Raw genomic sequence first — 24,157 nt, 5'->3', positions numbered from 1 at the left:
TATATTATTTAACACCATGTTTAATACCATGGTTGTATTAAATTGGTTCCAATCAGTACTAATATCAGTTTGAAATATGGTTCTTTTGAATTAGAATAATTTTGTTTTTCAACTGTGCTAGTCGTATATGGACAATGTGCACCATCCAAGTGAACGCTAATCTACGATTACATACAGATAAACTTTGACAGTTTCTTCAAAGTTTGGACTTTTTTAATAGTTTGTAATTGATTTAATTCATTTTAAAAGTATTTTTAAATTCAATAATCTGATTGCAGTGTGTAATTCACAAATGTGAAAGTAATACATAACCTACAATTTGGACTTTCGTATGAATTGGAATTATAACCGTTTTGGGCTTAAGCTTGTGGTACTTTTCTGTAAGTTGTGTTATTTTCAATGATTAGATGAATAAATAAATATATATACTTATTTGATTTTTTTATTACACAATGTAAAGTGTAATGTGTTACACCGGATACCGAGATCAAACCAATAGTTGAGATATCAATCTTTAGGTATTTGAACTAAGATGGTGCATACGGCCCTTGAACAATCTAAACTAAATAGCAGCCAAGTCACAAGCATTGTTCTCTCATTGTAATTGATTCATACCAATAGATAACTATGTAATTATTTTCTTATTTGTAATTTGTTTTAGCTCAAAAATGGCAGCAGCTGCAATCGAAAAGATTTTCAGAAAAAAGGAAGTTCGGCTTTGTCGATGCTCAGAAAGAAGATATGCCCCCAGAACACATAAGAAAAATTATAAGAGACCATGGAGACATGAGCAGCAGAAAGTACAGACATGATAAGAGAGTGTACCTTGGGTAGGTTTTATATTTCATTCATATATGCTAGAATAATAGATAGGTGTTTATGCTAGATTAAGATAGGATTCTAGAAACACGCTAGAACTCTCTTCTATGAGAGTTCTATAACCTACATTGTAATTTGAGGCCTATAACCTACATTGAAAAAAAATATCTTCTATGATATATTCTGATTTTCTCATATTGCCACCTACCGTAGAGTACGTTTTTTAAAAATCAAAATCGTTTTTAGTAATTGACTTCTTCCATTTGAAAATTATATTTCAGATGATTGTGTAATGATGATGTTATTGTAATATATTTATTGATTGGGCTCATTTTTTAAAAGAGTCGAATTAGGACTTTAACAATGATGAGACTTTAGTAATATTGTAGTTGAATTTTCTGTGTGAATTTTTATCGAGAAAAATTTATTTTTCTGTTGAAAAATAATTTTCTCACATTAAGATTTTGCTAACTTGCGTCCGGGAAGACTCCAATTATATGCAGGGTTGAAGTATTCTCACGAAACTGTATTTCCATTAGCGATGGAAAATACACGAGTATTTGTAAATATTTCAAACTTACTTTTTCCTTTCCCACGGAATTGTGCTCTGTCTCCACGTGGACCTTCGTCTCGTTGTTGGAAGGGGAACATAATTTGCGTGGAAAAGATCAGTCCCAATTAAGCCGCGGTCGGAATAACATTCACAATCTAGAGGTAGCCTCGGGCCTCGAGGGCTCAAAATTAACGTGTTTGTTTATTGTTTGAATTTGTTAATGTGTATTATTTTCTCCGAAGAATTTTTTGAAGTAGTTAATTAATTATATGAAGGGAATGTGTGAGTGTTGAAGATTAATACCAGTGAGTCAAAAATAGTGTAGGTACATAACATCTCAATAGTGATGGGATTAATAGTTTTAAAGAAAGTGTGTGCCCTTATATTAATTTAGCTCATGTTTGATACTCTAAATTGACCGAGTCCCCAATTATTCATTTGAAATAGAGAAATTAGTGAAGTTCACGCTACCATCACGCTAACAGTCCTATTAGCATAATCTTACAGGCAGTTTTATAGAAAATGCAATGAAACTATATAGATTATTTGTCGTCAAAATTTTAATTAGATTAATTAATTCAATAAAATTTAGAAGTTTAATAGAACGCAAAAGTTTGTTGATAATGAAGTCCCACGACTCGCCCTTTAGTATTTTAGAGATCTTCTCTTTCTACCATCTGGGCGGTTAAAATTGTATAACTTTATGTTATTACGTTTTGAATTTGAACTTTATGTTGTTCAAATTCACATAATAATTAATCAAATTAATTATTAAAATAATTATGATTAATTTAATAAATAATGATTAATTTGATAATTAATCAAATCAAAAATAGTTCATTAATTTTTATAATTAAAGAATTGATCGTGCTAGAATTCAGTAATGTCAAAGATGTATTTTATTTAGAGCAATCGTTCAAAATATTCGTCCTGTACTTTTAAATTTGTAAACTTTGTTGACAGAGCGTTGAAGTATATGCCACACGCAGTCATGAAACTTCTGGAAAACATGCCGATGCCCTGGGAGCAGATTCGTGACGTCAAGTCGCTGTATCACCTGACTGGAGCTATCACTTTTGTCAACGAAATTCCTTGGGTTATCGAACCGGTTTATATCGCTCAGTGGGGGTGAGTAAAGTATTTTTTCTTATCAATGCTATTCTAGTAGTAAAAGGTTCAGTTATAAAAATAACATTTGAAAAGATAAAAGTATTGGGTTTTTTACTATTTCTAGTATTAACTTATCTTCATATCTAGTATTATTCAGTAACTTTACTTACCGTGATCATGTGAATGTGTTAATTTTTCTTTTTGAATTTTTTTAGAATTTTTAATCCAACTTACATTTTGAAATTTAAAGTAATAGTCCAATAAGGTAATTTCTAATTTGTGTGTGGAATTCTATATGAACGGAACATCAATTGAAACCAATTTAATTGACCAATATTGTGTAATTTTAGCGGTTTTGGGAAAATGCCTGGTTATTCGTTTCCTGATATTTTATTTTCGGCACATCCAATAGATGAATTGATATTATAGGAATATTCCTTTGGCGCCTTCAAGTATTTGATTTTGATTAAGATTTGATTATTAAGGGTCGTTTGCACAGTATAGATTGCTAAGCTCGATTAAGTTAATCGAGTTTAAGTTAATCCGAAAGTTTAAACTTGAATCGGTTTTCTCAGTGCATTTACTAATCCAGTTTAAGTTAAACTAGTTTAGCGTTAAGTTGGTAATAAAATGTCATCGTTTATAATATCAGGAAGGCTGATTTTTACAGGAAATTTGTTATTTGTTTACAAACCATCAGTAATTTGAGGTTATGTAGCTACTATTTTAGTATTTTCTTGTTCTTGTTCAAAATCCACAGAGTTGTAAGCTGTACGGTTCTAAAAGTGAAAAGCGATCAAGAAATTCTTTAAAAAAATATGTTTAGTTGGCACCAGAAAATATATTTTAGAATGTAAGATAAAAAAGTTTTTGTTACGCTTAAATCTACTATTGGATCTACTACAGTGGTCTTCCTCGTTTATTAGAAATCTCTCGAAAGCAATATATCTCATTTATGTGTTATTAAAAACATGTTTTCCAATCGAAGACCACTGTTAAAAATTGTCTTAATTTCTATTAAGTGGTTTATTCAATCGAAATACTAAATTGGCAGTTGCTGTACTCAAGCAAAACCGTTAAAAAAATTCTCTATCCCAGAAATTTAAATTATTTGTTTTTTGCCCAATTTTTCTCAGTTTCAAAATTTCTTCGCAGTCATCTTTATCAATCGCATTAAAAACTTCTAAAAATTCCTCCATTACAATTATTTTTACATTCAAATAATGATTCACTATAACCTAAATTAATAATGATTATTGTCTACAGAAGCATTAAAAACAACCGTCGAAAAATAATTAACTATAAGCTGTTTACCCATCAAATCTTTACAGATGTCAAGTTAATCCAAATTATTTGGTTTAAACCTTCTGCTTTGGAGGTTTAAACTTTCCCAGAGTTTAAACTCAATACAGAGATTAAACTGATACTGTGCAAACGGAATTTCAGTTTAAACAAAAAAAAAATCCAGATTTGGTTTAAGCTTTAGCTTAAACTTACACTGTGCAAACGGCCCCAAGTAGTTTACATGTTCTCAATTATGTATTCATTCCAGTAATGACGTAGCTGACTTTGCAATGATGAATCGCGCAGGGGTCCTGAAATCAGCTAAAAATGTGGGCTGACTGCCCCAGCAGATGGGTTAGCTGTCCGAGATGGCTTTCTCGCTGACTGGGGTTGGAGAATGCGCTATCTGAGCTTTCTCATCACAACTTTATTTCCAAATTTGTCCAATATGTAGTTTGAAATAATCTGCAGCCAATTGAATAATAAATTTAATAAAACAATAATTGTCTGCCTTGATATGATGATTTATGATAGCCTGTCTTGAAAATGGAAAATGAATACAAACACAACTAATTGTCTGAGCTTATATAAAATATTCTATTCTATTATACCATAGAGGAAAATTAGCATAAGATATCCCATAGTATAAGGCGTTTATTTTCCAAATTTCACTGTTAACTCAACGCGATAGTCCTAGTAGTCCTTTTTAGTGAAAGCTATTTTACGCTGATAGTCTCTCATACTGTGCCGTTCTTACACTCTCACCCGGTCAAAACAGTGATAATAAACAGTAGTCGACAGTAATCGGCTTGAAATTTGGAACATAAACGAGACATATACCTGATATCTTCTTACGCTATCTTTTCTCAATGATCATACTCTTTGCAAGTCATCATGTACAATTTTAATTTGAAACCTTACAAATTTGCTTAATATGGCAAACCATTCTAAGCATATTAATATAATTTGTGTTTTCAGAACGATGTGGATAATGATGAGAAGAGAGAAGCGAGACAGAAGGCATTTCAAGCGCATGAGGTTCCCTCCATTTGACGACGAGGAGCCTCCGCTTGACTACGCCGACAACGTGTTGGATGTCGAGCCGCTCGAGGCCATCCAGATTGAACTGGACAACGACGAGGATGCCGCTGTTCTCAAGTGGTTCTACGATCACAAACCGCTCGTCGGAACTAAGTGAGTCGCACTTCAACCTCATACTTGTATCAAATAATGTAATTTTCTTTAAAATGGTTCAATTTGAATATCTTCTTGCAGAAGAACTCTTTTCAATCTTTTTCGCAGATAAAACAATTGAAGTATCTAAGAGACTAAAAATCTGTATTTACTACCACGACCTACTATGTTCAAGTCGACTTTTGGCCCTACTAAAGCCTCTAGTTGGATGTATCCTAAGCATCTCCTTCGGTGGCTCCATATCAGACTTAACTTGATGCCACAATCTCCACGAGGTTGTCTTCCTGATTGAGCGTGAACACTTTCTTAAGTTTGGACTCTTATCGTCCAGAACCAAACCCATATTCTCCTATAGCACAATACAATATTAATACATGATAACTGATCATAATATCTAATATTAATATATCTTTAATAACTGATCATAATATCTAATATTAATATATCTTCAATAACTGATCATAATATCTAATTTTACATGTATCAGAATGCACCACAGACCATATAGACTTTGCTTATCTTATCGCAAAACCTTTACATACTGGATAGTTCATTTATATATTAAAGTCATCTATCATCCATCATCAATCATCCAAGCATGGCGCTCATGTGGGCATAACTCTCAGTGAAGAAAAGTCTTATCTTGTTTGAGTTTCATGTTGCTCCCTTTGAAGAACTTTGAAGTGAAATTAATTTAAGGTTGTTGAAATATATTTACTCTCTAAGAAAAACTTAATTTAAAAATTAATAAAAAAATTAAAATTAATTCACTCACCATAAAACTATACACTGTTGTTTATCAAATTTTGAAACGGTTCCAAATATTCCTCGTTATTTAAAAAATCAGTGATAGTGACGGCTCCTTTTTACTTTCCTTGCCCTACTACCATAGTAAGGAAAGTATTGCTTTCCAAAAAAAATTAAGGTACCCCAATTTCAAGTTTTCTATACGTTTCAAGGTCCCCTGAGTCCAAAAACATGATTTTTGGGTGTCGGTCTGTGTGTGTGTGTATGTCTGTGAACACGATAACTCCATTCCTAATTAACCGATTGACTTGAAATTTTAAACTGAAGGTCCTCATACCATGAGGATCCGACAATAAGAAATTCAATAAAATTCAATTCAAGATGGCGGAAAAAATGGCGGATAGTTACTAAAAAACCATGTTTTTCACGGTTTTCTCGAAAACGGCTCTAACGATTTTCTTCAAATTTATACCATGGATAGCTATTTATAAGCCCTATCAACTGACATGAGTCTCATTTCTGGGAAAATTGCAGGAGCTCCGTAATATTCTTGAGAAAAATGGCGGATATATACTAAAAAACCATGTTTTTCACGATTTTCTCGAAAACGGCTCTAACGATTTTCTTCAAATTTATACCATGGATAGCTAGCTATTCATAAGCCCTATCGACTGACATGAGTCTCATTTCTGGGAAAATTGCAGGAGCTCCGTAATATTCTTGAGAAAAATGGCGGATATATACTAGAAATCCATGTTTTTTACAATTTTCTCAAAAATGACTTGACCGATTTTTTTCAAATTCATACCCTGTCTATTTATCAGCTCTATTAACTGGCATGAGTCTACTTTCTGGGATACTAATGGGGGGTCCACCCCATCCTTGAGAAATGGACTTTGTAGCCTCTTTCTCGTGCATGAGGTAGGTAGGTAGAGCAGTTCATAAAAAGAAAACATAGTCGAGATATTTCATCTGTAGAACAGCTGTTTTGATGACTTTTAAAAAATATAATCGAATTTCACAATTTACACACATTTCATTTCAACACAGCAAATCGAGAGATTCACACAGAAAATCGATTGGATTCCTATAATTTCGATATCGTCAATTCGTGTTCTTAAGATTCAGATTATTATTTATTCACTATTTAAATTTTGTTGCAGACACGTGAATGGTTCAACATACCGAAAGTGGAACCTGTCGCTGCCGCAAATGGCCACACTGTACCGACTGGCCAATCAGCTGCTCACCGATTTGGTCGACGTCAACTACTTCTATCTGTTCGACCACAAGTCCTTCTTCACCGCCAAGGCCCTCAACATGGCCATTCCCGGCGGCCCCAAGTTCGAGCCACTCATCAAGGATTCGAATCCTGCGTCAGTATTCTCAATACACAATGCCGCCTATATTGTTGTTTATAGTACTCAAACAACTAGAATCAGTGCCGGTTGCACATAAGCCGGTTAAATTTTAATGGTGATTAATTCCAAGAGAACCAATCAGAGATAAGAATTAAGTTTGTTTTTCGGTGATTCTTCAAAATTATATTTTTAATATGTTGATATTTCCTATTTTAGTTTTAATAATGTAAAATATTTCTTCTTTGTTTAGTTTTGAAGCATCTAAATTTGAAAATACTTGAGGACTGAAAATTTTGTGAATTGAAGAACTACAAGACTTAACCTATTTCGGACTATGTGTTATCTAAATTTGGGAGAGGACTAGCACAAGGTTACCTTATTTTTCCTCTCCCTATCATTTTGATAATGTACTTATTGTATAAATGAATAAAGAATAAAGAGAAGCCTTCTCTGATTTATCACCATTAAAATTTAACCGGCTTTTGTGCAACCGGGTTCCATACTTGTAATTGAGTAATACAATTCAATAAATATTCAAATTATTTTTAAATAAGTAAAGTGAATAAGTGATTGTATTATACAATGAAATACCTAGTCGTAATCTATTGTAGGAATTTTCATTTAGTCCAATACTTTACTACCTTTGTATTATTTTTTAATGACGATTCTTTGTTTACCTTAAACACATTATTATACGCTATCTAAAATAGACAGTTTTTATTTACAGCGATGAAGATTGGAACGAGTTCAATGATATCAACAAGATCATCATCAGGCAGCCAATAAGAACTGAGTATCGAATTGCTTTCCCGTATCTATACAACAATCTTCCCCATTACGTCCATCTTTCATGGTAGGTATAGCATTCCATTTCCAAGGCTTTTTATTTTGTTTTTCAATCTTTTATTTAAATTATTAACTCATTGATTAGATTAACACATACAGTTTTACTTGTAATGTGGGTGTAATTCGGATTATTACTAATTTTGTTTTATTTTCGAATCCTCATTTTCAGTTTACCAAATCAGTTGTGTTTGTTCGATACTTGTATTATTATTTAGCTGGTAATACTGTTAGGATTTGAGAAATAAGAACCATATTACTTATTCAAATACCAATTTAAATGAAATAAAATTCATTAGTCGAGTTGCATGAGGATGTTTGCCCATTTCTTACAAAAATAATTTGAAACTTATTTCTTATGTACCAATAAGAAAATAGAAAATATATATTATTGCTGTGAGAAAAATTACAAGAGATTGAAGTTTTTTTCTTGTTACTATTCACAGCATAAATTAAATCTCGTTGGGATTGATATTGGTTTGTTTGTCAATAGTCCGACGACAAGCTGCTGTTATCTCTACACATTTTCTATTTTATTCAATCATAATATTTATTAACCATCGAATTTCGAATAATTTTCAAGTATAATCTATTATAAATTTCACAAACGTTTCTCAGGAATTGGATTTTCACACGATTCTCTAATTTCTCACGATTCTTTTCATTGAAAAAGTGTAAGTCATGCTTTTGTTTTTAATGCCTGCATTTCAATCTTAAAATATAGTCCTAGGTACACGAGAAGGAGATTATGAATCAGATGATTTCTCGTCGATGAACCAATTCTATTGCTGGTGAAGATTTCACTCGTTAGAAACTGAGAAAATGTCAATTTTGTCAATTAAAAATAATTTTGAACGCATTCTTCAAATTTTATTTAGCGATGGGTGTGCTCTTCTTAATTCAGTTATCATTTATTCCAGGTACCATGCACCAAACGTTGTCTACATCAAAACGGAAGATCCTGACTTACCAGCTTTCTACTTTGATCCGCTGATTAATCCCATTTCGCACAGACATTCTCAAAAGGTGAGGACTCCATTTCTACATACTTTCTATAATATAATTCCATTCAACTATCATCTTTCAATTTATTCATTTGTTAAACTTATTATCCTCCCCATTACTGAAGCGCAAGTTATGGTCCGTAACGTCATTTCATAATCTCTTACAGACCTCTTTAAATGAGCTCCCGATCATTCTTATGATGTGATTTCTGTAAAAATTGGAAATAAAATAAATAAATTATTTTAACACTTAAAATTTTCAAAAAATATTTACCCAAGATTCTGAAACTCATAAAAGCTCCCACCCTTCCAAATGTACCGAGCCCTATCATCACTCATCTGATCGGAGTGAATAGTTATTATCACAAATGATTGAACTCATGTTTCAATTATTTTTCAACTTCATCAATTAATTGTTTATAAATTTTACTTCTCCCCAATGTTATTCATGATGTCATTTTTTTTAATGACAGGTTACTGAACCATTACCGGACGATGATGAAGAGTATGAACTGCCCGAAGATGTCCAACCTTTCCTGCAAGAAACTCCTCTCTACACCGACAACACGGCCAATGGTATTGCACTTCTATGGGCCCCTAGACCTTTCAACATGCGATCAGGTAAATATAGACGTCTTAATTTGTCTTTATTCTCCAACTCTGTATTGAATAGTTTTTTTCTAAACTAAATAATAATTTAAAAAACTATTTCTAAACTAAATAATAATATGATTGTCAGAATGACCGATATTATGAAGAAGAGATCTTCACTCAAAATAATTTTAGAATGTTGAAATATGGTAAGTTCTACCTGCCAAAGCTCTAAAATTTGAACAGAATAAAAGATAGTAATAGTTATTTGTGCAACTAGTGCGCAAAGTGACAGTTTGCTGCACCGAAAGAAACGTTTACGCCCGAGCCGTAGGCGAGGGCGGAATGGTTTCTTGAGTGCAGCAGAGGAACTTTGCGCACGTATTTCACATTAAGTTTTTCCTACAGTTACCATTGAATATGAAAAGTGGGTAATTATGGCTAAAATTGCCTGAAATGCATCAAATGTTTTTCTGTGTAATTTTATTATTGATAAAAACCTTAATCCTAAAATCCTAAAGTCCTCGTTGTCCTTGGTTATAATATAAATAATGAATAATAATTATCGCGTTGTGCTTGGTTGCACCTCTGCTCACTATAGCAGCCACAGCAGTCACTGTTACCAACTTCATTTTGATTTTGCTGCACTGTTGCTCCATATAACCTACTAAGTATTTTGCGTTGCCATGTTGCAAATCTGGAGTGCAGAAAAATTTTTCCCGCACTAGAGCGGAAAAGTGATTCTTTGCGTTCTGTAATCAGTGCAGCAATGGCCACTTTTCAACGTAACTGTAGGAAAAAAATATTACATTGTTCTGAAAAGGTTGATTATATATCTACTGCCCGGATAATGTCTCAATTCAATTTAGTTTCATGCTGTCATATTCTGTATTTGGTTTCAGGTCGCTGTCGTCGTGCCATTGACATTCCCCTCGTGAAAACCTGGTACAGAGAGCATGTGCCTCCAGGCCAGCCTGTCAAAGTCAGAGTCAGCTATCAAAAGCTTCTCAAATACTACGTTCTCAATGCACTCAAGCATCGTCCTCCCAAGGCACAGAAAAAGAGGTAATTACAGATTTTCATTTCTGTCTATAGAATTAATAATAATTATTATTCGAATAATTGAACACGATCAACAATCAAGTGATCAACAATCAAATAGAAAATGCATTCTATGATGAATTACTTACGAAGAAGCGCTACAGCCCTGTGTGGACTTGGTCTCCTCGACAATTCACCTCCAATCATTATTCCGAGGCTCATTTTGAGGATTCTCAGTAAGCTCTTTTTATTAGCCCCTCGCCCAACCCCCAACCTGGTGGACCAAGTAATTTTTTTCTGGTTTTCTTCTCTAAGTAAGCCAACACCAAACTACAAGGCAGCTGTAAATTTTCTGTTAGGGTTTTCTTCCCTTAGCCTTAAAAGTACATCTGAGCTCTGTCTGCAAGGGCAGGTTTTTACTGGATTTGGTCCGCCCAGGGTATTTGGTTTCCTCGGTATCCCCTATATCTAGGAGGCATTCCCTAATCTGTTACCTGGGGAGGCACCCAATACGAGACCAGGACTTTCCACCGGATGATGAATTAGTTATTATCAAAAATAAATTTATTCTATCATCAATTAATTTTTGTGATGTTTTGTCTTCGTATTGTATAATTTTATTGTACTTCGTACTGTATGACTGTATTGTATTACTTCAATCCGGTCTTTTTCAAATGTTGTATTGATGTGTTGTTTAATATTTTTAATGAATTCATATAATAAAAATGTATTTTTTCCAAATTGTTTAATGGTTGGTGTGATTGATGTCGACAGGTATCTGTTCCGGTCGTTCAAAGCCACCAAGTTCTTCCAGAGCACAACGCTGGATTGGGTTGAAGCCGGCCTCCAGGTGTGCAGACAGGGCTACAACATGCTCAACCTGCTCATCCACCGAAAGAACCTCAACTACTTGCATCTCGACTACAACTTCAACTTGAAACCGGTCAAGACCCTCACAACCAAAGAGAGAAAGAAGTCTCGATTCGGAAACGGTAAGTCAAGCGATTAAAATAAGAAAATATTCATTTCGAATAAAAAAATATATGAAAGGTGATGTGCGTATTTTATACTAAAACCTGTGATGCATTGTGCTTTTTAGAATCATTAAAGGTATATTAAACAATGGATTGTAGCTCAAGTCCCATTCATGTGATAACCATTGGAAGACGAAATATTGAAAATTTAGTTGAAAATTAGAAATTGTTTATATTATTAGTATATTTAACTATATCAATAATTTCCCCAGTTGTTAAAAACTGTGGAACATTCTAGACATACCTTAATGTAGATCTCATTAACAATGAAGCTAGGACAATACACCTAAAACATTTTCAACCCCTACCTAGTACTCTTATGACATGGGTAGCTGGTAGCTTATAATAGTTGAATAAGGGCACTTCCATGATAAGATCTATTAGTTCATTCTTTTTTAATAATTTTAATTCTCGTGTTTTCATGATGTATCACAAGCAGTTCTGATTAATTCAGAAGAGATTTTATTTTGTAACGTAACTTATGTTTATGAACAAACTTATGTTCTCCTGACCGAAAACTACACAACATCTCAAAGAATTTGGAAATATAATACAGTGTATATCTAGGCATTTGAGGCTCATGAGCTCTATATTTGTTGTGTTTCAAATATAGTGTAGCCATACGCTAAATGAATAAATAATACTGGTGTTGTGTTGTGTGCAGCGTTCCACTTGTGCCGCGAAATCCTGCGCCTGACGAAGCTGATAATCGACTCGCACGTGCAGTACCGCCTGAACAACGTGGACGCGTTCCAGCTGGCAGATGGCCTGCAGTATGTGTTCGCGCACGTCGGCCAGCTCACCGGCATGTACCGCTACAAGTACAAGCTCATGCGGCAGATTCGCATGTGCAAGGATCTCAAGCATCTCATCTACTATCGCTTCAACACTGTTAGTACTCTCAACACTTTGCTTCTTTCTTTACTTTTTTGTTTGTTATAAAGAACTGTAACAAGGGAGAAGCGCTTTTGCAGCATATGACTCGCCAAAAGAAGTTTGTAATATCATAGAGAAAATATAGCATTAGTATATGGTATAGGTCGTATATGTTCCAAATTTCACTGTTATCTTGAGCAAATAGGTCTTATTAGTTGTTGTTCGTGAAGCTAAGTGATCTCTCATACTGTGCCGTTCTTACACTCTCATACCCACTTAGCAGTAATAATAGACAGTAGACGAAAGTAATAGGCTTGCGTTAACAAAAATTCGGCTTGAAATTTGGAATATAAACAACGTATACTATGAAATATATCCTTATGCTATCTATCTTTGAAGTGTTAAGTATAACACTTTGTTTCTTTCTTCCTCCTTTGTTCTGCCCCAAGGGAGAAGCGCTTCTGCAGCATATGATACGTCAAAAGATGTTTGTAATATCTTCTCAGACTGTCAACAGAGTTTAGGAATTGTAAAAAAAACTTTCGCAATAAAGCTTTCTACGATTTTATTTATACAATATTTGCACATTTTATTTAAATATGATTGCACATATCTTCGATATTTTTTATCTTGGATTTACACACCTGTACACACATGTTCATTATGCATGTCCTTTCGTTTGTGGCCAGCCTAAGTGGAACAATTCCCACTCTCAAATGCCTTAATTTATCATGTTTACTGTTCAGAATAACCGAATACCCTCCAGCTTAAGTTGAATGTGATTCAACTTGGCAGTTTCAACTAATTATTTCACAGTGTTCAACTTTGTGATACAGCACCCTGTTGAAGGAACTCACATTCATTTCATGATGTAGAAATTTATTTGCATTCAATTTTACTCAAGTTACACAACATCAAGTTTGAAAAAATTGAAAACTAGGTTATGGTGTAGACGTTGCTGTGGTTTTCAATAATAAACTAATGATGCATTTGAAAAATAATAATTACAGTAGTACCTTGTAATAATATTGTTTGGTGTAGGGGCCGGTTGGCAAGGGTCCAGGCTGCGGCATCTGGGCGCCCGGCTGGCGAGTGTGGCTGTTCTTCATGCGAGGCATCACTCCACTGCTGGAGCGCTGGCTGGGCAACCTGCTGTCAAGGCAGTTCGAGGGTCGCCACTCCAAGGGCGTCGCCAAGACTGTCACCAAGCAGCGTGTCGAGAGTCACTTCGATCTCGAGCTGCGTGCCTCTGTGAGTCATTTATATGATGATACCATCTCAATCATTCACTAAACTATATATCAAAGTAATCGATTTTTGAATGTGAAATTCAATAATCACTGATAAAATACAGAGTATTAACAAGTAAAATAACTTAAATATATTATAACTTCGTTCTACATTCAATAAAAAATGATGTTTCAATGCTATTTTCTGAAATTTGGATACCAATTGGAAGGAATGTTTACTGCTGTTGAGTTGTAAATCATTCAATTCTCCAGTTGTCCCGTTTGCTTGATTTGTCTTTCAAGTATTTTATCAATCACTACTACAGTAGTTATACACATATTTAGATTGATTTTGAAGTCCCAATTATCACGATTGCCAACTGAAACTTAATTTTGCAATTTTTTCACAATTCTTTTCAAATTCAATTCGTTTCTAGTTCAAAATCAAGTCTCATCCATGACCAAGGCTTGATCGATATAAAAATTATTACTTCATCGGTTACCTCATAAAATCTTAAAATGCGTACGATATTATCATTATGTGTGAAAATGTGATCCTAGAACAGTCAAAGAAGTTGAAACTTAGATTCTTCAATTTTGTTGAGTTTGTTCGTGTGAAACAGGAATATTTTAAAAAAGATTGAAGTAAGTACTACAGCATTAGGTACCCTTTTATTATTTTTCAAAGACAAGTCCGGTATCGGCCTATAATCCATTTTCAAGTGACAATGAAGTAGTACTAGGTAGAGAAAAATATTAATACTTGAAACAAGAACAAAAGGGTAAAAGTTATTCCATCAAAAACTTGAGTACCTCTATGGATATAATAAATTACAAAGAACTATTCGATTTAAAGACTAATAAATTAGAGTAGGTAGATACTTTCACTTGATATGTAAGCAAGTTGTGAGGTATAATATAATAATATGTAGATAATGTATTGATGTTTCTTCTGCGTTTTATTATTCAACTATCTGTGTTACTATTAGTGTTAAATGTAGTTGTTTCTGTGTTGGTAGGTGATGCACGACATCGTTGACATGATGCCGGAAGGAATCAAGCAGAACAAGGCGCGAACAATTCTGCAGCATCTCTCTGAAGCCTGGCGTTGCTGGAAGGCAAACATCCCCTGGAAGGTAAAACTGCATCTCAATATAGAGTCTATACATACTTATTATTTTCAAATTATTGAATTGAGAGATGTTTCAGAATTTTATATTTTTAAATTAATACGAGGGCTATTTTTTTCAACTTCCGATCCTGCCGCTAGATGGCAATGCGAGCGGCATTGGCCAACAATGCGCGGCAGCTGACTATGCACATCTCACACTATAACCTCACTCGTTTTCGGCCATCTGTCGTCATTACCAGTTCATCTAGCAACACATAAACATGGCTAATATGATAGAATCTCCCGCCAAGTGTGAGTTGCGAAGTGTAATTCGTTTTTTGCAAGCTGAAGGGTTATCCGCAGCAGAAATTCACCGTAGAATGAAACGAGTATATGGTGAAAGCTTTATGAGTGACAGTGCAGTGCGTGATTGGTGTAGGAAATTTAAAGATGGACGAGTTGACATTCATGACGAAGGGGGCCAAGGGTGACAACGCCCGTCCTCACAGTGCTGCTGTGACGAAGCATCTTCTTGACGGGTTTAAATGGGACGTTTTTGACCATCCGGCGTATAGCCCAGACTTAGCACCAAGCGACTATCACCTTTTCCCGCAACTGAAGAAAATGCTAGGAGGGAAGAGCTTCCGATGCTGTGAAAAACCATCTCAAATCACTGGCGGCTAACTTCTAGGAACAAGGTATTTAGAAGCTTGTACCCATGTATGAAAAATGCCTCAATCTGAATGGTGACTATGTTGAGAAGTAACTAATAATGTAAATAACTTTTGATAATAAATTCCTTCAATTACTCTCACTAGTTTCTTTTTTATACCACATCGGAAGTTGAAAAAAAAAATAGCCCTCGTATATTGAAATATCCATTATTAATATCCATGTAAAAATGCATTATAATGTATGGAGATCAAGATTCTTCGCGATAAGTTTCAATTTTAACGTTATATTGGTGGATACCCATCCTAACCTTCAACCAGAACTTGAATTATTTTTTACAATACATCATAATTGTAAAAAAAAAATTCTGCCTTTTTGATAGAGTTGTAGCTGATTCTGTATCTGTTTTCGTATTAATTGATTTTGACACCAAACATTACTAAGGAATAAATGAGGCCCGGCTGCACAAATGCCTGTTGAATTTCAACTATGATTAAATGAGATTGAATTGATTTTTACTATGATTAAATGAGATGGAACCAATCAGAAATGACTTCTTGATTGATTTCGTGGCATTTAATCTTGATTAAATTTAACATGATCTTGTCTAACCGGGCCTACGAGTGGTAGATGCCTACATTTGATATCTAAGCAAGTTGTGAGGTATAATAATATATGTAGGAGGAGGAGCAAATACAATTTTTGATGTTATATTGATAAATTATGTTTAATAGTATTGCGAGAAAAACTATGTGAATTCGAATCTTTCTATTTTCTTCATGAGTCTGCAATTTGAAACATATTCCTTTGACTAAACAATTTAAAGAAATGTTCTTTAGCATTCTAGTAGCAATGAATTCCTAATATTCAATTTAATAAGGTGAAAATGGTTGTTTCCAGGTGCCAGGCCTGCCAACTCCGATCGAGAACATGATCCTTCGCTACGTGAAGATGAAGGCAGACTGGTGGACGAACACGGCGCACTACAACAGAGAGCGCATCAGGCGAGGCGCCACCGTCGACAAGACCGTCTGCAAGAAGAACCTCGGCCGGCTCACCCGGCTCTACCTCAAGGCCGAGCAGGAGCGCCAGCACAACTACCTCAAGGTCACTACTCAACCCATTCGTTAGTTCCACCATAAGAAAAGATTCGTAATAATTGTTTTAATCAGTCCCTATAAGGTCACTATTATTGTACATTGTAGTACCATAGAGAAAAGATAGCATAAGGAGATATGCCATGGTATAGGGCGTTCTTGTTCCTAATGTCACTGTTAAATCAAGCCGTTTGTGCTCGTAGATCTTTTTCGTGAAGCTATGTGACGCTGGTAGTCTCTCATACTGTGCCATTCCCACACTCACCCGCTCAAAACACCCGTTAGTGCACGTAGATCTTTTTCGTAAAGTTATCTGAAGCTGGTAGTCTTTCATACTGTGCCGTTCTTACACTCTCACCTGGACAAATCAGTAATTATAGACAGTAGTCGATTTGAGTTGACAAAAAATCGGATTAATATGGAACATAAATAACCCTACACCATGATACATTCTTATGCTATCTTTTCTCTATGATAGTATCTACTCACAACACAACATCAGGTCACAGCGTCTATGACATGTTTATTCTGGTTGTTTGTTACTGATATTGCGTACAACAATATAGGGGCCGCTTAATTAGTCTGAAAGTATAAAGAATTGTTATTCCTGTAGTAGATTCAACTTTTTTCATTTCATTTATTAGATACATACAACACAAGAGAAGTATTTCAATACAATATGAACAAAAGTTAACTCTCTTATCTTTGGTTGTCAATCCTCGATGTTTTTGGTTGGAAAAATTATTTAATAAGCACTTAAACAGCTCTTAACACTTGAATGTAATAGTTAACCTCAGTTGAATATTAGTTGAGTATATCCAAGTTCAGACTTATTGTATTTTGTAGTATTTAAACATTTTTAAATATTTTCATAGTATTGTATATTTAATGCCGTAGGTAATAATAGTACTTCGGTACTCTGTATTTGTACTTTGTAATGATTTGACGACTTTCGTAACTGCTCATAATATACTACAAATCTATTTTTTCTTGAACATTTGTTTTGTATATTCGGATTTACAAGTTGAATAGATAATTTCGAAGACATTTTACGTCAATAATCAGCTTGAAATTTCTACTTATTGATGATTGAATTATATGTTTGGGGTAAAAAATAGGTTATTCGATTTTCATAATAATTCTTCTTTAATCATTTATCGCGTTCAACTTTTAGACCCTAACTTATGCGGCCCAATTTATTATTTTCCTAATTCAAACAAACAATCTCTAATAGACAATTAAACCTACCTATTTAACGGACCATTAGATTTGATGAGTGTCCTAGAAACCGGGCCTTAAGGTATTATTACTGGCTGAGTATTATATTAATCTGCTACCAGAAATAATAAATAGATATTTTTCGGTTTTAAATATGTATTCAATATTTATTGTAGGATGGACCGTACATTTCGCCTGAGGAAGCAGTAGCCATCTACACGACGACCGTGCATTGGCTCGAGTCGAGGAGATTCGCACCCATTCCGTTTCCCCCTCTCTCCTACAAGCACGACACCAAACTGCTCATCCTGGCGCTGGAACGGCTCAAAGAAGCCTACAGGTATTAATCATGTTAGCTATCGGTTTTAATGGTTGTTGATTGAAATAACCTCTTTCATCTGAAAAAAATATTTGAAAACAAGACAATAGGAAACAGAAATAACAAACATTATGTTTACATACTGATAGAACATTTTATTGATATTAGGCTACTACGCCTATAATGTAATAATTCAATAAAAAATTATATGCGTTGTCTTTGTTTTCTCGGAATCCAAGCTTATTTTGAGACTAGTCATTTATAACATGTATGACAGTCTGAAAACATTTTTAAATTTATGTTCAAATACGTTTGAACTGAGTCCTATGCAGGATTGTGAGAGGATTTATCGAATGGTTTTTGTATTGTTTTACAGTGTGAAGTCCCGATTGAATCAGAGCCAGCGTGAAGAGCTTGGTCTGATTGAACAGGCCTATGACAATCCTCACGAAGCCTTGTCACGTATCAAACGTCATCTGCTCACTCAGAGAGCATTCAAAGAGGTATGAAATATTTTATTCAAATTAATACTCCTTTCTTTAGTTAATTGTTCATTTAACGAACTGAGTTGAGTTCAATGTGTTGAAGAGTCCTAGTTTTTACCTGTTACTTTGTGTTTTCAAGCCTGTAATATCATGTCAATAATATTAGTTTTATAAATAAAACTATTCAGATATTGAAAAAAGGTTAAAAAATATTTATGAATCAACTTGAACGGTTGAAGTACTCATTGTTGGCATCAATATGCCTAAAAATATTGATTGCCTAGTGTAATCTCAATTTCAAATTATCTACTCAAAACAGATGTAAATCGAAAATCAGGAATGATATATAAAAACTATGAATAATAGGACTAAACGATAAAAAAGTGGTTTTGTGTGGAAAAGTGAAGCTTCAGCAAAACATTTTAATGCTTCTTCAATTACTGTAGTGTTACAAGGACGGCGTTCAATCCTAGCTGTACTTTGAACTTTTAAAAATTTAAAAACTTGAAGCTTTAGGGATGGAGAAGAAAAGAGACTAAAGGATGTTGTGATCGAGGTTCGGTTTGAACTAAATTATCTGGCTATAATGTACTGTAGTGTATGATATTGTACTGCTATTTTGTATAATGTGAGATGGTTTTTGCTGATAGGTTGGAATAGAGTTCATGGACTTGTACTCGCATTTGGTGCCGGTGTACGACGTGGAGCCACTGGAGAAGATCACTGATGCCTACCTGGATCAGTACCTGTGGTACGAGGCCGACAAGCGGCGACTCTTCCCGCCCTGGGTCAAGCCATCCGACACCGAACCGCCTCCGTTGCTCGTCTACAAGTGGTGTCAAGGTAGGACTACGCTAAACACAACTTGGCTACAGAATTATTTCATTGATGAATTTGGTTAATGATCGTGTGCTTCTTGGATAATGGAATTAGTGGAATTAGTGTGAATACTATGGAGCTGTAGATCCTGATTGAAAACTTGGATCAGATATCATGGATTTCAATCTTGGACAGTGGAACTAGTACTTGAGTTGTAAAGCTAAAGAACCTTCGAAACAACATTGCCTTCAATATTTTCTCAGGTAGCAGTTTACTTCAGGAAGTTTGATTTGAAGTCAATAACTAATCTATTATGAGTTATAGAAGTCTTGACTTCACTTTATTTTCTGATATATTTATATGCTTCTGATATGTTTATTCAGGAGTCTTGATTCTACTTGTTATTCAACGCTGTGTACATACTTGAGCGCCACTAACACGCGCATTTCATTTTTCATCAGCTGATGGTACGCGTCTTACTGTTTCTGTACGAATATAGATATAATCAGCTGATGAAAAGTGGAATGCGCGTGCTCGTGGTGCTCAAATCTGAACACAGCTTTATGCATTTCTATGCTTTGATGTTTTCTTAAGAGTTTTAATTTCAGTTTCTTTTCTGTGATACACTACTATTTATTTATCCATACAATCCCAAATTATCTCAATGATTGGGAGAGACAATAATAGTCTGAACGTTACTAATAAGTTGAGTTATTTTCAAGGTATCAACAACCTTCAAGATGTATGGGATGTAACGGAAGGTGAATGCAACGTTCTGCTGGAGTCGAAGTTCGAGAAGATCTATGAGAAAATTGATTTGACATTGCTCAATCGGCTCCTTCGTCTGATCGTCGATCACAACATCGCCGATTACATGACAGCAAAGAACAACGTTGTCATCAACTACAAGGTGAACAATCATCCATTTTAAATTTATACCTTTACAATTAAGAAAAGAGGTTAAAGTTTCCTCCTATAAATGTTGATACCGAATTAAAAAACTCATACATTTCGACACGAAAATTACTACAATAAACGATTAATTTCTTAATTATTTTTGATTTAGTCAGTATCTTTTTGATCCAATGAAAGTTTCATCTTCAATAATGCATTTATGCAATTATGATTTAGGCCGGTTGCAGACGAACCACTATCGTATGTGGAATGTGGGAGCGACTATTTTCCATCTGTGTTACCACGAACGCAACGCATATGGAATGCATTGGCAGGCATGGCAGTGGCACTGATACTCTTCCACATGACGTTGCGCGCTGTGGTAGCGATTATTTTCCTTTCGATTGTAGTACCATTGGTTTGAGCACTACGCTTCCCCTAGCTTCTGTACCACAATCGCAGACGCTGTGACTTTGGAAACAGCTGTATGATAAAAACATCTGATAAAAACACTCAAGTATGATACAAACAAAGACCTTAAAGAGATAGACCCACAATGCCTATGCCTTCCCAATGATAGCTCTTACTTGAAATTGAAGGCCGCCATTGGGGCATTTTAGCACGAGATATTATATCTATTATATTTGTAATACTATAGATCACAAAGGCATTGGTGGCATTGGTATGTAATAATCTTATGGGTTGCCCCCTCAATGGCGGATTTCAATTCCAAGTACGAAACTAGCGATGCATGTGAGTCTATGCATCTTTAAGGTCTTTGGATACAAAAATTTGAAAACTGTTGCACTAATGCGCGTTTTCTCGAATGTATTGTGAAAGTCTCTCTGCGTATTGTTTAGTGGTATGTCGATCCCACATGCGATAGTGGTTCGTCTGCAACCGGCCTAAATGCCCCGAGTTCCAATAATTAGGGAAGACTTTTGAAAAAATACCTTTCTGAATCGTTTTCGTGGCATTGGATCACGTTTAAAATTTAACAAGCTTTTGTGCAACCAAGTCACAGATTAGACTTATAAAAAATAATTACTTTTCAATAATCTCTCACTTATATGTTTTGTAGAATAAATTACCAAAATGTGATCTTGATGATCACCAATTTTGATTGATAATTTTTATTCTACAGAAGTCTTATTTAAAGCCTCTTGCTCAAAAGCTTACAAAAGGTTATAATCGTGATTAATTTCACGAGAACCAATCAGTTTTCGAAATTAATCACAATCAAGATTTAACGGGCTTTTGTGCAACCAGGTCTTGATGAACTAGTTAGTTTTATTATCATTTACATCGTGTAATTTAGGCTCTCATGTTGTATGAAACTCTTTTCATTGAAACAAATTCCGTATTTAAGCATATTTCAATTTTAATGTTTTCTTACCGTGTTTATCGGGAAAATAATTTAGTTTTGTGGCGTTGTATGTAGGACATGAACCACACGAACAGCTACGGTATCATCAGAGGCCTGCAGTTCGCCTCGTTCATAGTGCAGTACTATGGCCTAGTGCTGGACTTGCTGGTGCTGGGTCTGCAGCGGGCCTCGGAGATGGCCGGCCCACCTCAGATGCCCAACGAGTTCCTCACCTTCCAGGACGTGGCCACAGAGTCCGCCCATCCCATCCGGCTCTTCTGCCGCTACATCGATCGCGTACACATCTTCTTCAGGTCAGTTCATCATTTCGGGAGTTTATCAGTTCGTTCATCAAGTACAATTTATTTAGATGGGTTTCCTGTTATTTAAGATTTTATTTTCCTTGCCCTATTACCATAGGTAAGGAAATTATTGCTTTCCGAAAAAAATTAAGGTACCCCAATTTCTAAATTTCTATACGTTTCAAGGTCCCCTGAGTCCATAGAAGTGTTTTTTTGTGTGTGTGTATGTCTGTGTACACGATATCTCATCTCCCAATTTACGGAATGACTTGAAATTTGGAACTTGAGGTCCTTACAATATAAGGATCCGACACGAACAATTTCAATCAAATGCAATTCAAGATGGTGGCTAAAATGGCGAAAATGTTATCAAAAAACAGGGGTTTTCGCGATTTTCTCGAAAACGGCTCCAACGATTTTGATCAAATTTATACCTAAAATAGTTATTGATAAGCTCTATCAACTGCCACAAGTCCCATATCTGTAAAAATTTAAGGAGCACCACCCCTTCTATGCAAAGTTTGATTTTAGATTCCCAATTATCAGGCTTCAGATAAAATTTAAACAAAAAATTCCAATTGGAAAAGATTGAGCATGAAAATCTCTACAATTAATGATCAGTAAAATTTTTACTAAAAATTGAAAATGAGCTCGAAATTCGAGAAAATGTTATTAATCAATTGCAAACTGTTGGTAATTGTTGATACTATTAAATCATTCACTATGAAGAGATAGCAGACCTCGTGTGTCTCCAGCGTTATTGTCCTGTCACCAGCTGGCTCAGATTTTTGAATAGTAGACTTGAGATGCGCGTGAACACTAGCGTCAGGTGATCAATTTTCATAACGGCAAGGAAAGTTATGTGAGTGCACCCCACCAAATTTTTTGCATTATTTTATTAATTGAAATGTTCTGTTTAAATTTTCATTATTTTTATGTTCAGGGGTTTTTATTTGAGGCTGTATAACTTGAACAAATAATAAAGTTGAACCATTCAGTTCGCCAATTTTCACTTTCAATTTTCAATGGTGCATCAAGTACCATCTATTGAGATACTAAGATACTAAAGCCATACGCTAATAATAATATTGAGATACTGTAACAAATAGAAAGTTTATCCATTCAGTTCGTCAATTTTTACAGCATCAAGTGCAATTTATTTAGATGCTGGAACAAATAGGAATTTGAGCCATTCAATTTGCCAAGCTTCACGGCATAAAGTACCATATTTTGAGATACTTGAACAAATAGAAAATATCTATTCAGTTCGTCAAGTTTCACGGCATCAAGTTGTCGTTGAAGGCTTACACACAGTCACCTACACTGTTGCACACTAGTTAGTGATTACTGAAAATGGGGTTGGAAGTAGTTAGTTGCTTGGGTTGAAGCTTTTACTTAATTGACCTAAATGACAATATGCTGGTATTATGATGCATAACGTTTTGATAATTTTAGAATTAATGATATATGATACTGTATCCACTGGACTTTCTGAAAACAACAGTAACTCGACGTACTGAAGTTGCTTACCCGGGCTAATTCTTGATCAACTGAGATCTTGATGAAGTCAATTTCACCCACCATTTCATATCATCATTGAGAAAAGAAAATGAAGTAATAAAATAGATCTCTCATGGGAAAGGTCACGTCGTGCCATGTTTGACAAAAGCCAGTCGTCCATGTAGCTATTTAACTTCAAGCTAAGAAGTGCTAGAGTATTTCCATTTAAAAAAGTACATTTTCCAAGCGCCAGTTCAAGAAGTTCCACAAAGTCCCTAAGAGAAAGCGCAGTTCAACGCTAAAACTGTTCAAATTCTGGCTTCACTTCTCAACATGGTGACAAACGTATTGGAGAAAGTGCACTAAATTGGCTTCTCCTAATAAAATATTATTCGGTTTATGGAGAATTTGAATAAATTGAATTTATAAAAATGTTTTTGTCACAGATTCAGCGCAGAAGAAGCAAGAGACCTGATCCAACGCTACCTGACGGAGCATCCAGATCCGAACAATGAAAACATTGTTGGCTATAATAACAAGAAGTGCTGGCCAAGGGACGCCCGCATGCGACTCATGAAGCATGATGTCAACTTGTAAGTACTATTTTTCAATATTCACATTTCATTTGAGAGTATAAGAAAATCAACTGTGCAAGGTTTTTCCATTCCTTCATATATTTTTATTCAAA

The 24,157-nt window shown here is 34.8% G+C and overlaps 1 protein-coding gene across 2 annotated transcripts in view; it reads left to right on the top strand.

Annotated features, from left to right (window-relative positions):
• LOC111054731 (pre-mRNA-processing-splicing factor 8) overlaps window positions 1–24,157 on the top strand; it is a 45,377-nt gene that overhangs the window by 5,959 nt on the left and 15,261 nt on the right. The window contains exons 3-21 of one of the 2 annotated variants that reach the window (XM_022341827.2): window positions 662–830; window positions 2,336–2,500; window positions 4,745–4,960; window positions 6,871–7,083; window positions 7,796–7,921; window positions 8,832–8,937; window positions 9,389–9,536; window positions 10,409–10,571; window positions 11,322–11,539; window positions 12,246–12,472; window positions 13,499–13,708; window positions 14,706–14,822; window positions 16,370–16,576; window positions 17,961–18,124; window positions 18,480–18,606; window positions 19,239–19,431; window positions 20,130–20,317; window positions 21,743–21,981; window positions 23,916–24,062. In XM_022341827.2, the coding sequence (XP_022197519.2) occupies window positions 662–830; window positions 2,336–2,500; window positions 4,745–4,960; window positions 6,871–7,083; window positions 7,796–7,921; window positions 8,832–8,937; window positions 9,389–9,536; window positions 10,409–10,571; window positions 11,322–11,539; window positions 12,246–12,472; window positions 13,499–13,708; window positions 14,706–14,822; window positions 16,370–16,576; window positions 17,961–18,124; window positions 18,480–18,606; window positions 19,239–19,431; window positions 20,130–20,317; window positions 21,743–21,981; window positions 23,916–24,062 (3,343 nt within the window). The remainder of the gene's footprint in view (window positions 1–661; window positions 831–2,335; window positions 2,501–4,744; window positions 4,961–6,870; window positions 7,084–7,795; window positions 7,922–8,831; window positions 8,938–9,388; window positions 9,537–10,408; window positions 10,572–11,321; window positions 11,540–12,245; window positions 12,473–13,498; window positions 13,709–14,705; window positions 14,823–16,369; window positions 16,577–17,960; window positions 18,125–18,479; window positions 18,607–19,238; window positions 19,432–20,129; window positions 20,318–21,742; window positions 21,982–23,915; window positions 24,063–24,157) is intronic. The other variant, XM_039436273.1, reaches the window with a different exon arrangement.

The sequence above is a fragment of the Nilaparvata lugens genome, chromosome 10 (genome assembly GCF_014356525.2).
Source record: "Nilaparvata lugens isolate BPH chromosome 10, ASM1435652v1, whole genome shotgun sequence".
NCBI classification, from domain to species: domain Eukaryota; kingdom Metazoa; phylum Arthropoda; class Insecta; order Hemiptera; family Delphacidae; genus Nilaparvata; species Nilaparvata lugens.
Note: the sequence above shows the minus strand (reverse complement) of the source record. Positions and strands in the feature narration are given on the sequence as shown.